This window comes from Microtus oregoni, unplaced genomic scaffold (assembly GCF_018167655.1).
Source record: "Microtus oregoni isolate MIOR12 unplaced genomic scaffold, Mior012 000042F_ref0000377, whole genome shotgun sequence".
Lineage (NCBI taxonomy): Eukaryota > Metazoa > Chordata > Mammalia > Rodentia > Cricetidae > Microtus > Microtus oregoni.
The window spans coordinates 18,103,904-18,128,378 of record NW_024543209.1 but is presented as its reverse complement, the minus strand read 5'-3'; the positions used below and the strand labels follow the sequence as shown (position 1 = coordinate 18,128,378).

Genomic DNA, 24,475 nt, shown 5'->3' with positions numbered 1-24,475 from the left:
AAATGTCTGGCTGCCTGGACAGCCACACAACTTTTCTCTGCAAGTTTGGGGTATCAGTCTTCAACCTATGGGTCTAAAATTTCTGACAGGCTTTTTGTAAAAACAGAAAATTTTGAAGAATTGTTCTACCTTGTCATGGCAAAGTTTGGCAGTCACCTTCTTTTGTGTCCTGCTTGCCCAGTTTGGACAAAATGCCATCAGCAATTGAGACAAGTGCAGTTTCTTCCTAGTGGCTAACTTTTCCACAATGAAAGGAAAAACCATATGGAGTTTCTTTGACAATTATCATATCTTTTTTATGTGAATTGGTGCTGCCAGGAACAGACATGTCTCAATGTCTTGAAAAGTCTCCTGTTATTAAAACATTTTAAATGCCATATTCTATAGGTCTCAGAAGAGTTTAAAAACCATTTATCTATTTAAAGTATATCACTATTTGGCCTTGAAAACATACCTAATATGACTATAAGTTTGATTTGTTATAGATGACTATTAACCAGTCTTTCTTTATTATTAGCATATTTCAAGGGCTAGAACTTTACATTACATTTTTAGTGAGCCATAAGGTACAATACCTTAAGCAAGAAAAGAAACGGCGTTGCCGGTGCCTGCGCCGCCCGCCTCACTCCCTTGTGTCCCGGCAGAGGCCCGGGCGGCCAGCACGAGCACCGGCGACCATGTTCCGACGCAAGCTCACGGCCCTGGACTACCACAACCCTGCAGGCTTCAACTGCAAAGATGAAACAGAATTTAGAAACTTCATTGTTTGGCTTGAAGACCAGAAAATTAGACACTACAAGATTGAAGACAGAGGTAACCTGAGAAATATCCACAGCAGTGACTGGCCCAAGTTCTTCGAAAAGTATCTCAAAGATGTTAACTGTCCTTTCAAGATTCAGGAGCGACAGGAAGCAATTGACTGGCTTCTTGGTTTAGCTGTTAGACTTGAATATGGAGATAATGCTGAAAAATACAAGGACTTAGTACCCGATAACAGGAAAAATACTGACAACACAGCTAAAAATGCAGAGCCATTGATCAACCTGGACGTAAATAATCCTGATTTTAAGGCTGGTGTCATGGCTCTGGCTAACCTTCTTCAGATTCAGCGTCATGATGATTACTTGGTAATGCTTAAGGCAATTCGCATTTTGGTTCAGGAGCGTCTAACACAGGATGCAGTTGCTAAAGCAAATCAAACGAAAGAGGGCTTACCTGTTGCTTTAGACAAACATATTCTTGGCTTTGACACAGGAGATGCAGTTCTGAACGAAGCGGCTCAGATCTTGCGATTGCTGCACATAGAAGAGCTCAGAGAGCTACAGACGAAAATCAATGAAGCCATAGTAGCTGTTCAGGCAATCATTGCTGACCCAAAGACAGACCACAGACTGGGGAAAGTCGGAAGATGAGCACATCAGGATTTCAGCTTCTCGCCTGCCTAGTGTGATGGGAACCATGTGCATCGGCATGTGTTTGGAAATCAAATGTCACATTTTCGAGGGAGGAATCCCAGGAAATTGGCCATGTTCTAGAGATTTACCACCATTGCTTTTTTTTTTTCTTTAATAAAGTTGGGGAAAGTAAAAAAAAAAAAAAAAAAAAAAGAAAAGAAACATACAACCCAACATAACAAAATGACATCAAATTTGTATCACTATACAAAAATTTCGTAAACAAGAGTAGAAACATGTATACAATATAACAAAAATAACCCTAAGTTTTTATCAATATAGAAAATACATACCAATATAAAATAACCAGCATGAGACTCTTAATCTCTGGGTCATGGGTTCAAGCTCCATGTTGGATGCCATATGTAACAATTATCTAAATTATTCTATTATTAATAAAAACTTGGTAGTTAGATATGGAATTAAAACCTGATTAATTAGAGAGATGGCAGAGAAGTGACCAGTAACCTCCTCTCTCCTTCCTCTATCCAAACTGGCAGAGAATACTTAAAATCCTTCCCTATTACTTTTTGTCTCTCTATATATGTTCTGGGTCCTCCAAAACCTCTATGGATAATTCTGGTCAGTTAGTAGCTAGCTTCACCCTGTGATTCGAGGTACACTTTATCGACAGTCTCGGGAGTGACAGAGTATGATCAAAATAACCCACAACGTGAAGTAGTTCAACTGATACAGAGAAATCTCATTAATCATGACCACTTCACAGAAATAACTCAGAAGCATAGCTGGCTTCAACTATTTCTCTTCTTCTCCTGGCCACATAAATCCACAATGGATCTGAAAGTCAAATTCATTAGCTGACATTCACCTGAAAAGTTAAATGTCATTCCTCCTCATTTTCAATCCAAGACGATTTTCTCTTTTAACAAGCTGTTCGTTCACACTTGCATTCTCCGTGAGATAATTATAACACCTATTTTTGCTCTCATAACTCTTAATATTCCATGTATTCTATTTGGAAAAATGTGATGGTTGAGGGTAGTTCAACCTGTCAATTGCTGCCAAGCCTACTAACATGATTGATCATTTCACTGTGGGAAAGCCTTAAAAGATCATATTCATTGCTACACTGTCTTTACAATAAGGGCATGCAGGGCAATGAACTAAGTAAGAAAGACTTTGAGATTCAAAACAAGTGAATGTCAGGATGTGAAAGATAATTGCCATTAGGTATTCAAACTCAGGGCAAGCCAAAGTCTATCTTCAATTTATTCCCTTATATCAACTGATAACCTAAGTAATCCTTGTACATAATTTTTCTTCCCTGATGCTTTCAATTTCAATAAAGAATTCTTTACTTCATTTGTTCGATTGCCATAGCTGAAAAGCAGGCAAGAGTGGACCATCCTGCACAGCGATAGTGAAGGAAATTCTCAGTGACATGAAAACATTCCCAGAGTGCATTGAAACATTGATTTGCAATAACAGCGTCTTCCTTTATACCCGCAGTTGTTTGAAAATCTCATTCTTGCTCCAGTCTCTAGCTGTGATATTCTAAATATTTTAGAACATAACAGAACAATAGACCTCCAACTAATCTATCAATCCCTCTATTGTCTGTCCTATGAATGCAGAATCTTGCCTTTTTCTGTTAAAAGTTAGATGTTTGCTTTCAGACTATGAGAGGGTATAAAATTTATAAATATATCTTAGTTACTGGTTGCTGAGAGCATACAATTCTATTTCTCTTCATTTAAGAACCTTTCCACACATTGAAGGAAAATTTATCAAGGTGGATATTTAAGGATAATACAAATTCAATTTTAGGAAATATATGTTGCACAACATTTATATCAGGCATGAGTTTGAGATTTCTGATAAACCACTGATGGGGAAATAGCAAAAGTCCTCTACTTAATTCACCATTTAGCTGAATTCAATAGTTTGATGAAAAGATTTACAACAGTCACCAGTGTTTTAGAAAGCCAGTGAGAAATAGCTAGAATAGGTATTTCAGAAAAATAAAATAATAGCATCCTTCCCAAACACAGTGAGTCCCCAATTACTCTTTTTCTATGCATTTCAAACTAAAATTACATTTGAAGATATTATCCTTCTATACTCAGAATAACAGCAATGATACCCAAACAGAAAGGAATCAAACCTAGAAATTAAACATTTGGATTATTTAAACAAAACAACAAATGACCTATCACAGGCAACACAAGGAGCAAATGTGAGGTAAGAAAAGCTGTTTCCAGGAATGTCTGCTAAACTTTGGGGGATGTTTCCATAAATTTGCAAATTACTTTCCTAAAGCTAGTAAAATGGGTGATACTAAATGCATAAATAATGTAGCTCAAAGTAGACAAGAAAGGTGACCCAATGTGAGAACAAAATGTTTCCAGAATTGTATAGTGTTTATGATTTTGACATAAGAGTTTTAATTCACAACGATGTACTGGCACAGAAAAGGAGAAAGCAGCCTACCTATGGATTCACCTAGAATAATTTTACAATATCAGTATGTTATATATCTTTAATAAGTAAAATGATTCATATATGTGCATTAATTACTAAGTGACGAATTGTCGCTTTAAAGCAGAAGTGACTTTTTGTTGTATACGTTATACCCAGGTAATGTGGAGACCCCTGCTGGAAAAGTTTTGGCATTTGTTCTAGCTTGCTTTTCTGTTGCTGTGATAAAAACATTCAGACCAAAGCAACTTGAGGTTTATTTCAGCTTTTAGTCTAGGGAACAATCTATCACCAGGAAAAATCAGGGGCAGGAACTCGAAGCAGGAACCCAGAGGCAGGAACTGAAGTTGGTACATGGAGGATTGCAGCTTACTGGCTCTCTATCTGGCTCATGCTCAGAGAGTCCTCTTATGCAGCCTAGGTCTACCTGCTTAGGGAGGGTGCTGCTGACAGTGGGCTAAGCTGCACCACATCGGGCATCAATCAAGATGACTCTTCATAGACACAGCCACAGGCTAATTTGATTGAGGTCTTTTATTTTTTCAATCAAGGCTCCTTCTTCCCCGGTGGCCCTAAGTTATATCAAATTTACAAAAACTTACCAGCACAATTCACTCTTTCTCAACCTGACACACAAACACATTACTATTAAGCAATAACCATTCCTGTCTTTGTCCTTATGATCTCATCCTAAAATCATAGTATAAAACACTATCCATTTACTGAGGTCCAATAGTTTTCAGAAAATGCTAGGATTCTAAAAGTTCAGTGTCTCTTTAAAATTTCAAAGTCTTAACTGTGGGTGCCTATAAAATTTTAAAACATCATATTAAATACTTTCATATTCCAAATGAAAACTAAGTCATAAAAAATCCATATTTTATATCTCAGTGTTTAGCATTTGGGATTCACTCATGAGCTCCAAAAGTAGGCTCACTTCTCCAGCTCTGACGTTCATAGTATACACAGCTTGTCTGCTAGGTTCAGCCCAGCTCCACTCCACACCTGTCTCTGTACTTTGTAGACTTTCCATTGTCCTAGCATCTCTAGTACCTTAGGGTCTCTACTACAACTGCAGTTATACTTTCAGGAATGGTCTCTCTTCCAGAAACAAGCCGAAATACAATGCTAATACTCTAAAATAAAGTATCCAATGAGTCTCCAATAAGGTGAATCCAAAGACATGGAACCTATAGGGATATCCACAGGCCGTGGATCATTGAGGGAATGTGGCTTTGGAAATGAGGATATGTGGGAAAAAATGATGATAAGAGAAGGTGAGGACAATTTTATTTATAACCAATTGCACATGAACTTGGTTTTCTTGTATATCATTCACTTTGTATGACAAAAGTCTTTTTAAAGTTTTTATTAAGTAAATTTTAAAATGAATAAAGTTAAATGCCACTACTTAATTGTATAATATACCAGAGTGAAATAAGTGATAATTTCCAACAGTAACCAGTCATGTCATTTGTCCCCTTCTGTTTTTTAATGCAATATACATTTTAAATAACAGTAGAAAGCTAAACATAAATAAAATAAATCTATCGCCTTTACAAAGCCAGCCCTAAACAAAACAACCTCTGTTCCTACTCACTTAGTGTCCAGTTTCTAAGAGAGTACAATTTCATTTGTTATATTTTGAAATACCCACAGATATCAAGTTCTGATGTCTTTATCCCCAGTCTGTGGCATTATACTGAGGTATCAGAAACCTTAGTGGATAAACCCGATGTGTGTCCTAAAGGGACACTAGACTCCAATCTCCCTGATCACCATTCCAGTTATGATTGCAATGATGTGAAGAGGCCTTCTCTACTGTCTGCTCTCATCATAACATACTGTATAATGTGGACCCATGCCAACATTTTAACATATAGATCGTATCCCTTGAAATCATGAGCCAAAATAAAACTTTTCTCTTTTAAGATAATTTCTCAGTGGAGTGGAAGGTAGGATCCATCATTAAGAACAGTTGTTTCTCCTGCAGAGAATGAGAGTTCAGTTCCGAGAACTTACATGGTGGTTCAAGACCAACTCCAGTTCTAAGGCATTTGATGCCCTACTCTGACTTCCACAGGCATCAGGAACTTATGGTACACATTCATATGTGGAGAAAAGCACTCATACACATAAATTAAGATCAATCTAATTTATTCTTAATTTGTAGCTGATCTCTAGAATCCATCTTCATGAAAGAAGTGGCATATACTTTGAGAAGAATTTTGGTGTAATTATGCCTCATTGTGTGTATGCAATTGTGCTACGCCAGGAAACTTTCTAAACTGTACTGTATTTAAATATGCCTAAAATAAACTCTCCAGTGTCAGACTCTAGAAGTTTGAGCCAACACTGACTGCTGAGTTCTGTTCAACTAGAATGCCTTCTTGCTTTATTTGTATTTTTATCCCCTGGTTGTAACATTTGCAGAGACCTGCACAGAAATAGCCATAGGAAGACAGATAACTTTATACTTACTTAAAATTATATACAGTATATATAAATTATGTACATATATGCAGATATAGTTTAAATAATTCATGCCACTTCGGATAACAATGCCCCCCTCAAGAGCACTCTAACAAAACCTTTAGCACCAGGCATGAGAAACCACCTTTCCAATTAGTCAAGGAAGTCCAAGAGATTCCCCAAACTAAACAGGATTTTGAGGTTGCCCTTAGTTGCCTCTCAGAAATTGAAGGTAATTCTCTACTGCTAAAGACACAACCCAGTTTTACAAAAGGGATCATTCAATGGCAAATGTTGCAAGATTTGTGATGGGATCAAGCCAGAATTCCTAAGTAAAAGGTTGATAGGAGCGCTAGAAGCCTCTGGAAAGGCTGCAACTTGAACTAGACATTGACTGGTGGGTTATAATGATCTAGTACTTCCCATTGTGTGGTAGAGAAAGACGATCTTGTGAAGTAGGAATTACCCCTGCCAGGTTCATCTAAGGTTGCCTGCATGTGAGGACATTGAAGAGGCAGGGACACACAATGTTAAATACAGATTTTTTTGGAGGGGGAAGAGGGTCACCTTCAAATGCACAAAATTATTGAGTTTTGCTCAGTGTTGGAAGCAAATGTGCAGTAATTCATGGATATACCCTAAATTTTGGGTAACAGTGAGCATGAATAGAAAGATAAAGTAATAGGACATAGAAGATGAAAAAGATCAAGCTTGTCTTACAGGTAGGCACTTTTTCACTCCTCTCCGCCACCTCCCAAGAGGATACGGACCTGTGAAAGAGGATACGGACCTGTGAATTAAGCGGCTGGAGATCACATCTGAAGTACTGCTTGAGGATGTGAACTGGAAGATGATCTCGTATGTAGGGGCAATGGGAGCTTGAGGGGAAGATATTGTTCATCTATACCTGCAGCACACAGTGGAGGGATGAAGAGCCTGTCAAAAAGGAAAGGATACCTGGCAGCACAGTGGGTGTGGCCAGCGACTTATAACGGACCATGCTCCTCTCTGACCCATGGCCAAACTAAACACTCTCAGAGTCACATTTTTAAAATTTTTTTTGTTTTGTTTTAAAGACTTACCTATTGTTTATGTATAGTATTCTGCCTCCATGCATGCCTACATCCCAGAAGAGCACACAAGGTCTCATTCTACACAACTGTGAGCAACCATGTGTTTGCAGGGAATTGAACTAGGCTCTCTAGAAGTACTCTTAACCTCTGAACTGTCCCTCCAGCTCTCAGAGCCGCGAGGTTTTGATTGGGGTGGCGTGATTTTTAAGACAGGATTTCTCTGTGTAACAACCCTGTTGTCCTGGAACTCGCTTTGTAAAATGCTGGCTTCAAACTCACAGAGATCTGCCTGTTTCTGCCTCCCTGAGTGCTGGGATTACAGGCACATGCTGCACCACCATCCAGTCTAGGGGAACAACTTTAAAGGTAATGAAATCATACATATTCTATTCTCTGGTTATAATGAGAGCAGAAATCAACAGACTAAACACAAGACAATCTCTAAACTTTGCAAATTGCAAAAAAATTTTTGCAAATTGCAAAAAAAAATGCTTCCAATGAACAAATAACTAAGGACATAAAATATAAAATCTGAGTAAAAAATAAAGAAACCTTACTAGACCATTTAAGTTGCAGGTGAAGCAGTACTAAGGGAGTCTGGTGGCCCTGGATAAAAGTGAGAGGATGTCTAAATTCATCCAAATTCTAGTCTCAGGAAACAAGAAACAGGGAATTTGGAAAACAAGTTCAAAAATAACACTACAGTAGTGGAAATGTCATGACTGTCAATATATACATATATAACGCATCTAGACAACAAGAGTACTCTTACAAGATCAAAAGTTTTATTTTGGTACAAAAGAAATGACTCAGCAGTTAAAAGACATTATTACTCTTTCAGAGAACCAGGGTTAAATTCCCAGCACCCCCACCATGCAGATCACAGCTGTCTGCAATTCCAGTTCCAGGGGAGATGATACTCTCTGGCCTCTGCAGGCACCCTGACAGGAGTGTTGTACGTTGAACTCACAGAGGCACATACTCATAAAGAAAAATAAATAAACCAGTAAGAAAATAAAGCCCTTGGTCTGGAGAGATGGCTCAGAGGTTAAGAGCACTGCCTGCTCTTCCATAGGTCCTGAGTCAAATTCGAAGCAACCTCGTGGTAGTTCACAGCCATCTATAATGAGATCTGGTGCCCTCTACTGGCCCGCAGGCTTACATCCAGGCAGAACACTGTATGTATATAATAAATAAATCTTTTTAAAAAAAGAAAATTGAGCCCTTTAAAAGCACAGTTTACCAATATGTACTTAAAATAACACACATTCTAGGACCAGGTAAATGTGGAGATAATCTCTATCCCCACTCCAGATAACTAAGATTTTCCAAACAAGTTAGCCAGGAGTCTTCCTGCAGCTGGTTTCAGCAAAAATACCTCCTAATGATATTGGTTCCTGTACCCTTCACCTCAGTTTGTTTCCCAAGAAAATTAGACAACAGAATAGGGGAACGACAATGAATTGATTTATTTCATTGATATCTTTGCCAAACAAGAGGAAGATAGAAAAAGAAGTATAAATTTCTCCCCACCAAGCTGTACCTGTGGCCAACTTATTATTTATAGAGATCCAAGAGACCCAGACATCTTATATAAATATGTCTGTTATTCCAGTTAACTGGTCCTTTCCTGAGCCTATCGAGAACTAGACCATCTTCATTCTGTATTACAGATGAACTAATTGAGGAAGGTAAGATCCTCACATATTCCTGACTTGGTAGACTTCTGAGTTGTCAAGTTGGTTTGTTGATGATTGGAAAGTGGAAAATTTTTGTGTCTTTCCCAGAAGTAGGTTTCAGTTCACATAAAGTTACAATCACAGTAGAAGGGGTTTTGAGGGTTTTGAGCTGAAATTAAATTAAATTAAATGCGATTGAATTCTAGAGCATTTAATTAAAATCTGTCTAATACAACACCACAAAACAACACAATGACAGGAATTAATACACAATATTCAATAATGACTTTTACTATTAATGGTCTCAAATCCCTAGAGAAGAGATGCACATTAACAAATTATATGAGAAAACAGGATAGATTCTGTTTCTGCTTCCTATCAGTTTTGACAGGGGAGCTTTCTAACATCCTATATTCAATATATGCTATTACCACTTCTGTTGGGTATATGCCAAAACAAAGTGGCAAGACCATGCTGCTAAAGGTACCATATGGTTTGGTTTCAGTTTGTTTTGTTTGGGTTTTAGAATATAGAGAAATAAGTCTAGGTTTGAGCTGGAATCTCACAATGAGCCATTTGGTAGTACCAAAACAGACTATCTTAGATACTGGGATGAAGTGTCTCCAATAGACCTGTATAGCTACAGGTTAACATGACCATCAAACCAGGAAAGGTATAATCACTAGTGCAAAGCAGCACAACTCTTATGGGTACTTTGGAGGTAGTTATACATTATACATCCTGCTCTATACTGAGGAACCCTATCTGTGTCTTTTATTTTTAAACAGGGTTTTTCTCTGTGTTGCTTTTGGAGCCTATCCTGGAACTCCATCTATAGACCAGCTTGGCCTCGAACTCACAGAGATCTGCCTGTCTCTGCTTTCCAGAGGCTTTCACTGTTGCTTTGAAAAATGCATGTCATTTGCTTATGAACCATATAAAAAAGTTCTTATACTCATATATTTACTTATGGTTATCAATCATTGTTGCAGAAGAAAATCTTATGGTGGATGGTATTTACTGGCAAAGACTCACATCAATTAAACTGCTGAGAACAAGCAACTCTTTTATGCCATAGTGATCCAATGGTCATTAAAAAAATGAAAGCACATATCATCCATTTCAGGTGTCAGGGAACATTGTAGAAGAGTTGACAGTGGAATGTAGTAGTCTGAGAAAAATATGAATTGTTAGGAAATATCTGCTTTCCTCTAGGCATGGCATGACTATCCATGCTTATGAGGCAATGGTACCTGTGGTCATCCAACACAGAGTGTGGAGCTTAGTCGAGATACAGAAATCATAAAAACAACAGAGATGCAGCTAGGCTTGTAGTAGTGATAAGGATATTGTCAACACTCCCTGAGAGGTAGGATTATCATGAGACCTGCTCTGTAATTCACATGATCCTTACTCATGCTCCCACAGATCTGCACCACTTAGTAGGTGGTATTCAGAAGCATATACGTGATAGAAAATAAACCTGAAGCAGGACAAAGAAACTGCTTTCCTCAACCAATATCCATGCAGCTATTGGAGACTGAGTTATCTTTGACTCAGCCATAGTTCTGTAAGTAATCTGTAACTCCTGTTCCTCTAGACCTGGTCAACTCAGTGTTTGCAAAGCTCTACTTGGATATAATGCTTTCTTTGATGTAACTCAGCATTTAAATGAACTTACTAATATTTGCTGTATAAGGCGACTGTATAACGACACAATAATAAACACTTAGCTCAATGGTTGTCAAAAAGACTAACCTTCCTTGTTCCAGAAATGTGTTGGAATGTTTAGAGACTTTTTGTTTTCTCAGATGGAGCAAGAAGAAAAGAAGAGTGAGTTACTTTCATCAAATGTGTAAAAATGGAATGTCAATCCAAACTCCAGTACGACCCACTCCAGAATAAGGAATGCCTTATCTCAAAATGTCTGTGCTCTGAAATTGGGAACTGTGACAGGAATGAGATGACAGAGTTCCCCCTCATGATTCAGGAACTTTCAGTGCTGCTTTCTCCTGAAGGAGCGCTTGTGTCCCTTCCTTCTTGCTTGTAGGCTGATAGTGGACAGTGTAGCAGCTACCACACAGAGGATCAGCTATACTGGCTAAAGAGTTTGGAGATTTTAGAGCATCTCAGGCATCTCAAATCCATGAAGCAGGGATTGCAGTTTTGCACACAGCCCTTATCCCTGTGTTCCTCTTCACCTCTTCTAGAGAGGAATGAATTAGATCCTTTGTGAGGGGATATGTTCTTACAGGGCAGTTGTCACTTCTAGAAAGCCTACAGCACCTTTTTTTTCTGCATCCTAACTTATACAAAAAAATATAAGAAAATCAAATTTCTAGGACCTTTCTTATCTGTGTCAAGGACAAAATGATTTTTGATTTTATTGTTATGTTTTTGTTCTGATTTGTTTGTTGGTTGGTTAGGTTTTTTTTTTTTTTTTGAGATAGTTTTTCTGCCCTTGGCTGTCCCAGAACTCTCTTTGTAGACCAGGCTGTCCTTGAACTAAAATATCCACCTGCCTCTGTCTTTCTTTATAAGTAGTGGAAACTACCTCAACTAACACTGAGCCTTAAGCCTCCCAATATGGTCCCTGCTATACAGATGCACAGTGAGAGGCCACAGATGTGTACAATAGGAAAGGAAAGCTACAGATTCTACATTTCTGGCAGTCAGTTTTCTGAAATGCTGCTACGAGGACTATGGGAAAAAACACTTAACTATGGAGGGCATCTCTTTCAGCAACAGAACTTTACAACAATTGAAAGTTCCAGTTCACTCACAAGGCAATTGAGTACACTTCGAGTTAAGAGGAAAAGAATAGAAATCTTCCAGCAATAGGACAAATCCATGAGGGTCCAGCGGTAAGCTGGTAACACCAGACTGAGGCATAACACGTATAAAAGAAGTCTATTTATCCTCAGTTTCAGTAATCCAGCAATCATGTGTTTACTCTCACAAACTATGCATTAGAAGCAAACAGAACTATGCTGTCCTTGTCACATTAATTGTTCTACAACTGATATCAGAGATAGATAGATAGATAGATAGATAGATGATAGATAGATAGATAGATAGATAGATGATAGATAAAAACCTTGTAGAGTGTTTGACCTTTGAAAATCATCAGAAACCCTGAAACACTAAACTGACTGAAGAGAATGACTTATATACCCAGTGCAGAATTACCCAGACTCAGAATTAATGTATGATCTAAAAGTAAGTGTATTACAGACACACTTTTGGGAACAATCCAGAACCACAGGAAGCTGGCAAGTGTTCAAACTATGCATCTGTGCAAATATAATTACTGAACTAATTTTTCATAGCAAAATATGTTCATTCTCTCACCCTAGCCAAAAAAGCATACAATGTTGAGCAACAAGAAGACACACGGGCTAGATAAGGCTTCCTTAGATCATCTTTGTAACTTCACAGGAATAGATGACCTCAGTCATTTCTTTTATTGGGTCAGGGACACTCCTCCTGCTGCTGCTCTGGTTGGGCATAGACCCGTGGGAGGATGGGATATGCCCCTGAAGAAAACGGTAAGAGGGTATTGCCAGTTGACCCATGAGAACCTGTTTGACTTGGGCTGACATCTCATCTGAGAACATCAGCCGCCTCTCTTCAGAAACCTCTAGCAAGGAATTTGTAAGTATCTAATTTATTTGTGGCTTTCTCTCAAGAGGAAGTGCCTCGTCTATGAATGGGCTTCATTGAAACTTAATTAAGAAAGCACCATGAACCAACTTTAAACGATGAGGGTAAAGACAGTCTTGTCAAAAGCTTGATGCCACAGCCTGATGCAAGAAAGCATTAGCTAATAAAAAGTGATGAGAATGAATGGGACATTTTCATAAATTCCAAATTTTTCAAAAATTTATGTTCTATCATTCTTCTGACATATTTTATTTTTTTCTAAATTTCAACTTTTGAGATAAAAAGCCCTAAACATGTTAAGTAAACAAGAATTCTAGTTTCCCACTGTTGGATGTTGGGGCTACTCTCCATTGGCTTTCATAACCTGCTGCGCTGCTGACACCCAATAAAGACAATTATATTGCAGGGAATGGAAGCAACTGAAAAGAATTAAAATAAAGGAAACAATGATAGCATGTGAAAATGATGATGATGATGATGATGATGATGATGATGATGATGATGATGAAGAAGATGATAGCTTTTCAGAAGCCCCCAAGCCTGAAAGCTAATGTTTGAAAACTTAAAGGAACTGAGTTTACAATTATAAATGGATGGCTGATTTAGAAGCATCACAAGGTCCTCTGTTCCTGATGAAGGTACTGTGAAGACTGAATGCTATCTGCTGTAAGTCACTCAAGGAAGCCACAATAGGTGAGGACTTTTACACATCAATGGAAGTGAACCCAGAGCCTCACTGTTTTGAATAAATATATGTCCATATTGTCTATTTTAGCTACTGATTTCCTTTCCTTACTTATTCTTGACTAACCATCTTTAAATATTTTAATAACCCTAGCAATTCATTAAACTTTTCTACTTTGGTAATGAGTATATTTAAGAAATAGATATGTCAAGTAAGTAAATTTAAGATGATGATCTACTATGAAAATAATTAAATATTGTTTAATATTTACACACTGAAAGTGTATTTTTATATTTTAAATTTTTACCATGCAGTATTTCCTAAGGTATTATACATTTTTATGACAGATTTACTTACAGTTATCACAACAACATTCTGAATTTTTAAATTTTATATGGTAAAGGTGTATAGATTCAATGATAATTGAAAGGACAATATAATTTTTATTGCCTAGTTAAAGATATTATTGTAGTTTGTACCAACTGAAATCAAGAAACTGATAATATTGGTAGATAGACACTATGACTTGGACTTAAATCCTAGAGGTAGACAACCTGTCACAGAGTGTTTTGCATTTCTGTGGGGTTTAGTGCTTACTTTCAGCAGGAGTGGGAAAAAAGGGGATGCTACTGTGGCAAGAGGTTGGGAGACTAAACCGTTAGACGAACAAAAGATTAAAGGGGAAAAGTAGACAAACAGGTCACTTTTCTTAATTCCTAAATTTGTGGATTTTAAGCAGTGCTCCCTCATACTGGAGCTAAATCATTAATGCTCTGTTTATGGATTCTCTTACTCTATTACCCAAGTACAATTAATTGAATGTTTTCAGCACTTCCAGTTTTAACAGTATGTTCCTGGCCAGCTGTTCTCATTCAGGGTCCCCATGGTCTGTCATACTTTTTCTCACCCTATTCCAAATAACAAGAGGAAAACCTGAAGAAGCAGGTTAGTCCTCAGACCTAGATGTATGCCACCAAATCAGATGAAAAGCACACTGGTTCTGTCTTAGGTGTGATGAGCAGATTTGTAGCAAAGTGGAGGAAAAGTGAACACTCCAAGGAAAATCGAAACTATATAGCTGATAAAGTATAACTAAAATCAGATGCTAGGTAATTTTGAAACAGACTCATAAATTATTCAGGAGGGTGGTCTATTTAAACCCTGCCTGTGCGATCAAACCTCTTATTCTATAGATAGCCTTGAACAGATTTGAACTTTCCTAACTAAATTTACATTTGCTTATGTGTAAAGAAAGCAAGTTGAGCTATTTCTATTGTATCTTACTAAGGGCTCCTCCGTAAGCACCATTTCCCATTACTTACCATCATGCCATTGCCCCTTCCCTTTCAAGATTCTCCTGGGTTTCCTTCTGCTCCTCTCACTACCTATCCATCCCCACCTGACTTCACTGCCTCTCCTGGCTCATTATAAGCAGGTTTTATCCAACACTATACACATTTCACAGGCTGTTAACTATGAACTCTGATGGCAAAGTCAGTATATTATGCAAATTATAATTTCAAATGATCATTTCTTCCACCTGAATTTCAGTTTTAACCAATATTAACTTGTTTTAAGTTAAATAGCATTATGCATGTATACATGGCACAAATATGAACTGTTATCAATTCATATTTCTATTGATGGCACTAGAAATCCGTGTTATAAATTTCATGCTGGTGGTTTGGGAAAGGAGCTGACATGAGATTGTCTGTCAGATGAGCTAGATGAAGAGAGAGAACCTAGAGTTCTCATGAAGCCAACATCCATTGGACCTGAAATGGGAAAGCATCTAGGAGAAAGGACCACCATGTATAGAGTAATATAGTGTGTGAAAAGAAAGGATTCTTCAATTATGCATAGAGACCACAAAAACGAGAGGTCAAAAGAAAGTTCTGACTTAATAAGCTTCCAGAAAGTTCCAGGAAGTTATACCTCATGGAGTTTAGCCTAGTCTACCGGCAAGTCAGGCACTAAGTAGGATGATAAATTTAGCTTGAAGTTGCTCAGGGCATAGGTTCTGTGCTTTTCTTTAACTCTCTTCCTGATGTATGCATATGGAGAGGCAGATAGCGTGCAAGGGATACAGTAGGGAGAGCACATGGTGTGGTCTAATTTCTGGCAAAGAAAGGGAAGCAGCTAAAAGGTCTGTAATCAAACATTCTCAATGTCTGCTACAGATCAATAACTGTTAAGCAAAAAAGAAATAAAGGGAAAGTTAATATTCGCCGGGAGATTGTTCATGGATAGACACTTCGTAAGCACTCTATCAACATTGCTGCAATTAATGTTCACAAAAATCCCATTATACGAGCTACAGCAACTACACTTGTTGTTATCACGTGTACCCAAGGCTGCACTTCTAATGTGGCATTCAATAGTGGTTGCTCTGCCTGAGTACCACTGAAACTGCTGATCAGAGTGTCAGGTGCCTGGAAAACCCTCTGCGACATCTAATGACTGACATGAGTGCAATGCAAAAAGCCCCTGGTGCTATCATACAAAAGTCAGTGACTGATGAAAATGTATCAAAACTCTGGTGAGCATTAGGACTATCCTAAGCCAGGTGAGCCCTCTCATCGCACTTGGTTTTTCACATTCATGAGAATTGTGACATCTGTCCTAACAAATGAATGTTCAAATACCTTTGCCTTTACCAGAATGAATCTTGGGCATCCAATACAGTATACCGTCTCATGACTAAGACCTTGCTGGCAACTTCAAAATTCTCTGAAGTTTTCCAATCACTTTACTTCACACTCCACAGATCTCACAAGAAGGCAGTTGTTCCTCGCGGGATTTCGACAGTACTTTTCCCGGTCAGAATGGAAGTCCCCAGAGATTAAGCAACTCTAATCACATGAATCCCAGATTATTAGCATCTTAATCTATCAAGTCCAGTCTTCATCATTTCTATGTTTTTTTATTCCTATGTTGTATGAGAATAGATTTGGTTGAAAGCAAGGAAAGGAAAATGTTGTGTTATCAACATTAATGAGTTACAAATGGTACATCGGATAATACTCAGAAGCTAGAAAGGCTTCTTCATGAGAAAGCTGATACTAACTCCTACATTATCCCTTAGATAATCCTTCATCTATAATTAACTAATAATATCTGTCTACTCATGTGGGAACATACTTCATCTGGGATTGCTTGTATATCAGAAAACATTTATATCTTTGGTTGAAGATATGCCTAGACTACCCCCAACTTCAGTCAACATTTAGAAGGGTTAAAGATCAACAAATATCAATAATAACTGATTATAATGTAGTTATGAGGTTAATCCTGCAGTGAAGGAAACTGAGAACTACTCTGCCTGGTTAAAATTGGCATCCTTAAGGTGACTGATGAATACTCACCTGTTTGCTATTCATAGCCTTTGAATTGCCAGAGCAAAGATACTAAAAAGGTTGCCACTGGTACCAACATCCTGAGATGCCTAACAGCCTATAGTAAACCCAAATGCCAATTTATTCCATCTGCTTCACAGATAGTCCATAATGACCCACCGCTTTAATCATTCTGGTTTTCTGTGACAGAGCTTCTTTTGTTACCCTGGCTGTCATGAAACTAGCTCTATAGACCACAGTGTCCTCAAACTAACAGAGGTTTGCCATCTTCTGCCTCCTGAGCGCTGGAATTAAAGACATGTGCCACCATTGCCCAGAAAGTTTATACATTTTTAATGTGTGTTTGGATATAATGAGTATCTTCTTTTTAAAAAATTAAAATTGATTCTTTAGAAATGTGAATTTTTTTAAAAAAAATAATTTATCAAAAATTCTTTTCTTTAATCAACAGAAAATGTATTTTAAAAATTGTGATTCCTTTTAAAATGTGTCACGAATAACAAGCTTTGCTTGAAGGTAAAAAACATTGGAAAACTTAGTTTAGAGTCACAGTATGTTAATGTGGGCCAAGTGATTAGAATCACAGAACAAGATCATGGTAAGTTTACCTATTCTGTCAAGAACATGGAAATCTCAGGTATTTTATGAAAGCCAGCCACCAGCTAGAATCTAATTTTATGGAAAATTGACAAAAATACAAAGGTTATGCAGCTATACTGTCTCTAAATTAATGAAATTATCTCTCAAAGAAGTGGGAGGCTATAAAAAACAAAATGACACCAGATTTCTAGAGAAAGGAGCTTCAACCACCTGCCTCTAGAATTTGATCTCCATAACATTGCTGTAGACATATGTCACATGCTTCCTTTACTCTTATTGTAACAAGGCTTTTTGGACTACTTTCAAATTAGTCTCTATTCTGATGATTTAGGACTTTCCTCTCATCCTCTGGTGGCTGAAATCACATGGCAGGTAAGGGGAAAATCATTACTTCCTACAATGCTGCTTCTCCTTCCTGCTTTGCCATTTCTATTTCTTACGCATTCCTGGAATGGGATAAAAGATCACATGAAAATGGAAAATCTGCTACCACCATCTTATGAGGACACTTAAAGATTTGGTTCCCATGAGATTGTACCTTGAGTCCTCTCATTGTGTTAGGTGCCTTTCTCATGGGACACCCATCAGAGGTGAAACCACAAGGCCTAATGTCTTGGTCAGTAGAACTTTAATGATCACACCTTAGTCACTGTTCAACTCTGCCATCTGTGGCCATCTCTACAATGTCTTTCTTGACTCATGTCGGTTAAACAGAAGTTGCTCTAAGCAGCTTTCCTTCCACCACCAACTGATATGGAAAAATCTCATGCATCATGACCACTCAACAGCCATGAATCTGGAGCCTTGGTGTTCATTTCTCTTCCTTGTTCTTATAGATCCACAATAGATTAGAAAATCAAACTCATTAGCTGACATTCACCTGGGAAATGAGATGCCATTTTTCCCTTCCTGTCAATCCCATGAGCAATTTTATCTATTGACAATCAATCACTTCATTAACACAGACATTCTTCACAGGATCACTAATTATTACACTCATCCTGCCATTTCAACCCCTAATAATCTATATACTCACTTTGGAGAAAACCAATGGATTGATGATACTTCAATTAGTCAGCTGTCTCTAAAAAAATTGTCTAAGGTATTACTAATATCATACTGGACCTCCTTTGAAGTCTCTGGAATTACCTAGTAGTAATTTTGTAGTAACCAACAAAACAGACGGGCTTTGTTGGTCAGAGGTTAAAGAAAAAATTCACAGTAGAGAAAATGAGTAAAGACAGGGGCTGGAGGAATGGCTCAGAAGTTAAGAGCACATGCTGCTCTTGCAGAATGCCCAAGCTCAGTGTCCAGATCCCATCTTGGACAGCTCATAACTGCCTATAACTCTAGCTCTAAGGAATCCATTGTTCTCTTCTTGACTCCACAGGAATCTGTAAAAATGTGCTGGTACCCATGTATACACTCAGACACACACACACACACACACACACACACACACACACAGGCAGACATATTAAATAGTTAGATAAATAAATATTTTTAAAAGAAAATAAAATGTTGCATGTGAAGGATAATTTCTGTTAGAAAACAAAAGTTGGAAAAAAGCCTATTTTCATTTTTCAAACACTATTACAAATATTATTATATGTTCTTACTCTAAATTTCTTTTCTCTTGTTTTCCTGATATTTTCAATTTAATTAAAATATTCTTTACCTTCATCTAGTTAGTTGTTATAGCTCTAAATCAAGAAACACTGGATAACTCTGCATGCAAGTATTTAAGAAAATATTCTACCACATACAAAATTTGCCATTGATAAAGGCACTGGGACTTGTTTTTATAGCATGTTCTGGCTTTTCGGGACCCTAGTCTATATGGATGCACAGATTCCTAGGCCTGGGTGTAGCGGGGAGGGCCTTGAACTTCCCATAGGGCTGGTTTCCTGCCCCCTCTCAAGCAGGGAGGGGAAGGAAGGAGGGAGGGTGAGTGGGGAATGGGAGGGCATTGGGAGGAGGGGAGGAAGTATAAATTTTTGAATGGAAAAATAAAAAATAAAATAAAAAATAGAATCCTTATCCATCTCAAATACATCTCTGTGATTCTAGAAAATCTGACTAACATGAAAACAAGCTTGACTATTATAGATGACTCTCTAATTACCTATAGTTCTTAATTATACGTTACAATTTAAATGAACTGCCCAAACACTTTAATCAGGAGCAGAAATATACATATAATAAAATTGGCCTTAAATTTGTATCAGTAAACCAAGACCCATACCAATGCAGTCTCTATAGCATATTTCCCTTTAAATGTAAACAGATGTTTATAAACAATATTTGGGAATATGGAAATAGTTTTCTAGACTACTTCCTGCTAATTAGGGGCACTGTAAATCAATTTTTTCATGGTGTAACCTGTGTGCTTGGTTTATCTCAGTCAACAGTTATGCGAAGTAATTTTGGGGGGATATTCAAGGCAACCTTTCAGGAGGTCTTAGTCCATTAAACCATATTAGTCTGGAAGCAATCCACAGCAACTAATATGTAAATGTAAAAGACAACCAATGTATAAAGACATGTCTTCATAGCATGCAGAATGAGGATGGAAACCAAGTGAGCCCAGTCAGTGGTAACTTCTACAGTTAAAATTGTGTGTGAATTTCACTGAGAAGCTTATTCAATTCAACTGCTTTAAAAGAAATTCTTGAATTTATGACTCAAAATCACTCTTCTCAGTAAATTACACTAAGCCAAATAAAGCTAAATCGAAGTCTTTTTAAAAGTCAATAAATAAGGTGAATCCAAAGACAAACACATAGGCATCCTCAGGAATATTAACCTTCATCAGGCGATGAAAGGAGACAGAGACAGAGACCCACACGGGAGCACCGGACAGAATTCTCAAGGTCCAAATCAGGAGCAGAAGGAGACGGAGCACGAGCAAGGAACTCAGGACCACGAGGGGTGCACCCACACACTAAGACAATGGGGATGTTCTATTGGGATCTCACCAAGGCCAGCTGGCCTAGGTCTGAAAAAACATGGGATAAATCCGGACTAGCTGAACATAGCGGACAATGAGGAATACTGAGAATTCAAGAACAATTGCAGTGGGTTTTTGATCCTACTGCACGTACTGGCTTTGTGGGAGCCTAGGCAGTTTGAATGCTCACCTTACGAGACCTGGATAGAAGTGGGCAGTCCTTGGGCTTCCCACAGGTCAGGGAACCCTGATTGCTCTTCGAGCAGATGAGGGGGGGGGGGGGACTTGATCGGGGGAGGGGGAGGGAAATGGGAAGCGGTTGTGGGGACGAGGCAGAAATCCTTAATAAATAAATAAATTTAAAAAAAAAGTCAATTATGTTAGCATTACTCTGTACATGATCAGTCTGGCAAGCACATTGCATTCAACTTCTTTTAATGTTTTTATCTGTCCTTTGAAAACTTCATATGTATGCATTCAATGTATTTTCGCCATAACCATTTTCCATTGCCCCTACAAGGACTACCACAAATACCCTAATCTGGCTCTCAAATTCAAAACCTCTTCATTTTTTCTTTATTAACTACTAAGTACAATTTGTGCTACCCATATGGGTATGGGTGTAGAGCCATGTCCTGGAGCATAGGCCATACCCTAAAGTAAACAGACTGCTCCTCTCCTAGAAGCCATCGTCTACCAGTTTGGTAGTGTATTCTGTTACATAATGAAATATTTAGATCATTACCATTAGAAGCAGGCACAAGATTGAAATTAAAATAGCACTGGATATAAGGAAAGAAATTTATATGGCTGAACACTGTTCCCCTAAGCATTGGGTTTTTGTATGTGTAGAGTGTTTTCTTGAATATTTATATGCAGATCAGTCTAACTTTACTTGCCTTAGAGCTACAGAGACTCAAAAATAAAATAATATATTTTAATGACAGTGAAAAAAATCAGGAAAGCAAAATAATTGAGATATAATGAGGAAAAGAGGATTGCATTTTATATTAGATTTTAAAATGAAGATATACTTAGGTTTTCCCCAATTTGATTTTCTAACAACAGTTATCCTTCTCATCCTGTCTTTTACTTATCCATGAGAATTACCTCCCGTCACTAGGAGGGACAGAGGCTGAGAGTTTCTGAATATACTCTTAAGACTGTAGTGTCAGATTTTCATTTCTTCTAATCCTCCAATACATGTTGACAATGTTACATTTACAGAAATCCAGGGGGGAAAAGAAGAAAAAGAAGCATAAAGACTGTTCATCTCTGCCTTCCCTGCCTTGTGACTTGAGCCTTCAGGGCATGGGGAGATAGAATGCATGGTGTGAATATGAGATGAAGTTGAAACTAGAAGAGGACATATAAAAGATAAAACATTCTATGACAATGCCAAGGAGATGTGAATTCAGAGGCCAATAGTTATCCTAACATTTTTTCTGTCTGAAAATTTCATGGAATTCAGAAATGGCAAAGAACATGATAATTGAAGGGAACGGGTAAAAACACCTAGGCCTATGCATTGCCATTTTGACTTCAGTCTCCATTTTCCCTGTAGCATAAAATAAGTTCAGGTTCCTAACCCCTTAAGGAAGTGAGAACTTTTTAATGACTGACCAACTTCCTCCCTAAACCATAGTAATGGTTGTAGATGTCTGTGTAAAGGCCTTTCAGAAGGAGCTTGGTACCTAATGTTGAGCTATAGAAGTATTGGTCCCTACTGATATGAACAGAGATTGATCTTTGTTGAAAGTTTGAGGCCAGAGCCCAGTAAACCATGGCTCTCACACACACAAAGAAACATCTGGGAAGTGTAGAGTGGTGAAGGTTAAAACAAGGAAGCTTGCCCTAGGGATGGCTAATTCCTTACCTTCATTAGAGCAGACACTGTCTACACTTATGCCCTGTGGTTAGGAATGTGAAGTGTGGACATGACAGAGGGCTACACATTGTATATCAAAACTAAAGAGCTTTATGGGAGGGTGTGAACTGTAAGGTAATCTTAAATTCTGGGTGAAATGAAACTCTAAAGTATGTATATTACTCATTTAGCCCTGAGCAGTGACAGCTGGTAAACACCTTGAACAGGACTGACTAAGAGCCTGTCAGAGAGGGGCCATGTGTAGGGCAGGCTAAAATATGGGATCAGCTCTTCCTTGGCCCCTAACTTCACCAGAGCTACAACAGACCAAAAGGGAGTTAAAGCATAGACAACCTGTCCGTTGGTTATAAGAAAAGTGTAAATCAATAAAACTAAACACAGTTAGGATCTCTGCTAATTGAACCACACACTTTCAAACATGCCATAGGAAACAAAGGAAATAAAAAGATATAAAATGTTGAATGAAAATTAATAAATCATTTCAGAATATATAGGGTTCAGGTAATGGAGGGGAGTTTGTAGCACTTGATGTAGTTGGCAAGAAAGCTAAACTCAATCATCCAAACACTGATTTAAAGAAGCAGGAAGAGAAAACTAGAAAAAGGAGAGTACAAAGAAGGACTATAATATGTGCCCTACAAACCTCTTGCCACATCCATGTAGGATCCCCTACATCCATGAAGGCCATCTATGGGGAAATGAAAGAAGATAAAGGAAAGGCAAAGAAAAAAAGAAGATTATAACTGATGAATAAGGTACAACCTAGGGGGAAGGGGAAAGGAAGCCATCCTGCCCCCCCCCCCAGAGGTTAGTAATCCCTACCAAAGATGTGCCTTGGTATGTGGGTGCCAGATAACTCTGCAAGGTGCTTCACTGAATGAGCATTTCCTCGCATCTGATGAAGAGTAACATCCAATCTTGGCTCACAACCAGAGTAGATTGTCACAAGAGTTTTCAAGTGATAGACGGTCACTACTAGTACTACTTAACTGCTCCCAAAATAAAGTAAAATAGCAAAATTATAGGCATAGGTTGTATATACTGCTACTGACATCACCAGATACAGGAATTTTGAGCACAACCCTTAAGTGTTCCAGGTTTAATGTCTCTAAACAAGAAACTGAGCAGAGATGTGCAGTTGCAGTAGAAACAGAGACTTTATTATGAGATGGTATGATTTCTAATGGTAGGAAGTAGGCTTGCAGAAAGAAAGAGTTTAGTAGGTCCGATGGTAAAGACTCTTTATCATTCAGATCTTGTATAACTTTTCTATACATTCACAGCAGTGGCAGTAGCCTTACTGAATGTAGAACCTCAAGGTTTACCTGGTTGAAACTTTATAAAAGTAACAATCTTGAAACTAGCTTTTGTCAATAACCATAAAGCTTTTGTGCCTTTTTACCCATCATGAACGATACCTTCTTGCAAATTCTAAACTTGTATTTATAGTTCTAGATAATTTCCAAATCTTTAAGACATGAGATGATTGCAGTATATAATGTCATCTTTCCCCAGAATGTGTGTAAGATATCCCTGAAGTCTACTCTTGCTACGTCTAAGCAAGTAAATTTCTTATTGAAATTTAACTTCTAAATGAGACATAGCTAGGAATGTAGTAATGACAATGAGTCTATTAACCTTCCCTGGGTTGGATAGAGTCTGGAAACTTTACCTGGGATTCTAGAACTTAACTTCTGCATAGCTTAGAGGGAGATATACTACAGTGGATAAGTAGAAATTTAACTGAGATCATGGCTTCACTGGAGCCATAATTCTAGCTTGATATTCATGCAGTTTGTGGGTTTTTCAGACATGTTTCTCTTCTCAACTCAACCATGATCCTGTAAGCAATTCTTTTATGCTCCTCTAGCCTCTTCAATTCATATTATTATTCGTCTGTACATGGGTGAGATGATTGCTGTCACTCAGCTATCGGAAGAACTTTCTAATCTTTGCTGTACAGAACACTTCATAGGCCCCATATCCTCTTCTATCAGTGGTCTTCAGTAAGTGACTCCTACTTGTCCCAGGGAAACAAGGCAATGTTCAGAGAGGCTATGTGCCATTACAACTGAAGTGAGGAAGAAAAGGTGAGTGTCCTCTTCTGTTTGATTGCGAACAAGAAGGGGATGTCAACATTGCTACCCAAGTAGGGAAAAGCTCTCTAGAGCAAGGAATGAATCTTGGTAAAGAATGACTGTGAGAACTGTGACAGG

At 38.0% G+C, this 24,475-nt stretch overlaps 1 protein-coding gene across 2 annotated transcripts; it reads left to right on the top strand.

The window, feature by feature from the left end:
* Positions 1-603: 603 nt before the first annotated feature.
* Positions 604-1,584, top strand: LOC121434057 (RNA transcription, translation and transport factor protein). Of its 2 annotated transcripts, XM_041632845.1 has the most exons (2): positions 604-1,139; positions 1,209-1,584. In XM_041632845.1, the coding sequence occupies exons 1-2, from the start codon at positions 678-680 to the stop codon at positions 1,410-1,412; spliced, it is 666 nt and encodes a 221-aa protein (XP_041488779.1). In that variant the 5' UTR covers positions 604-677; the 3' UTR covers positions 1,413-1,584. The 2 variants fall into 2 exon arrangements, with proteins under 2 accessions (XP_041488779.1, XP_041488778.1); XM_041632844.1 differs by having other exon boundaries at positions 604-1,584.
* Positions 1,585-24,475: the final 22,891 nt, after the last annotated feature.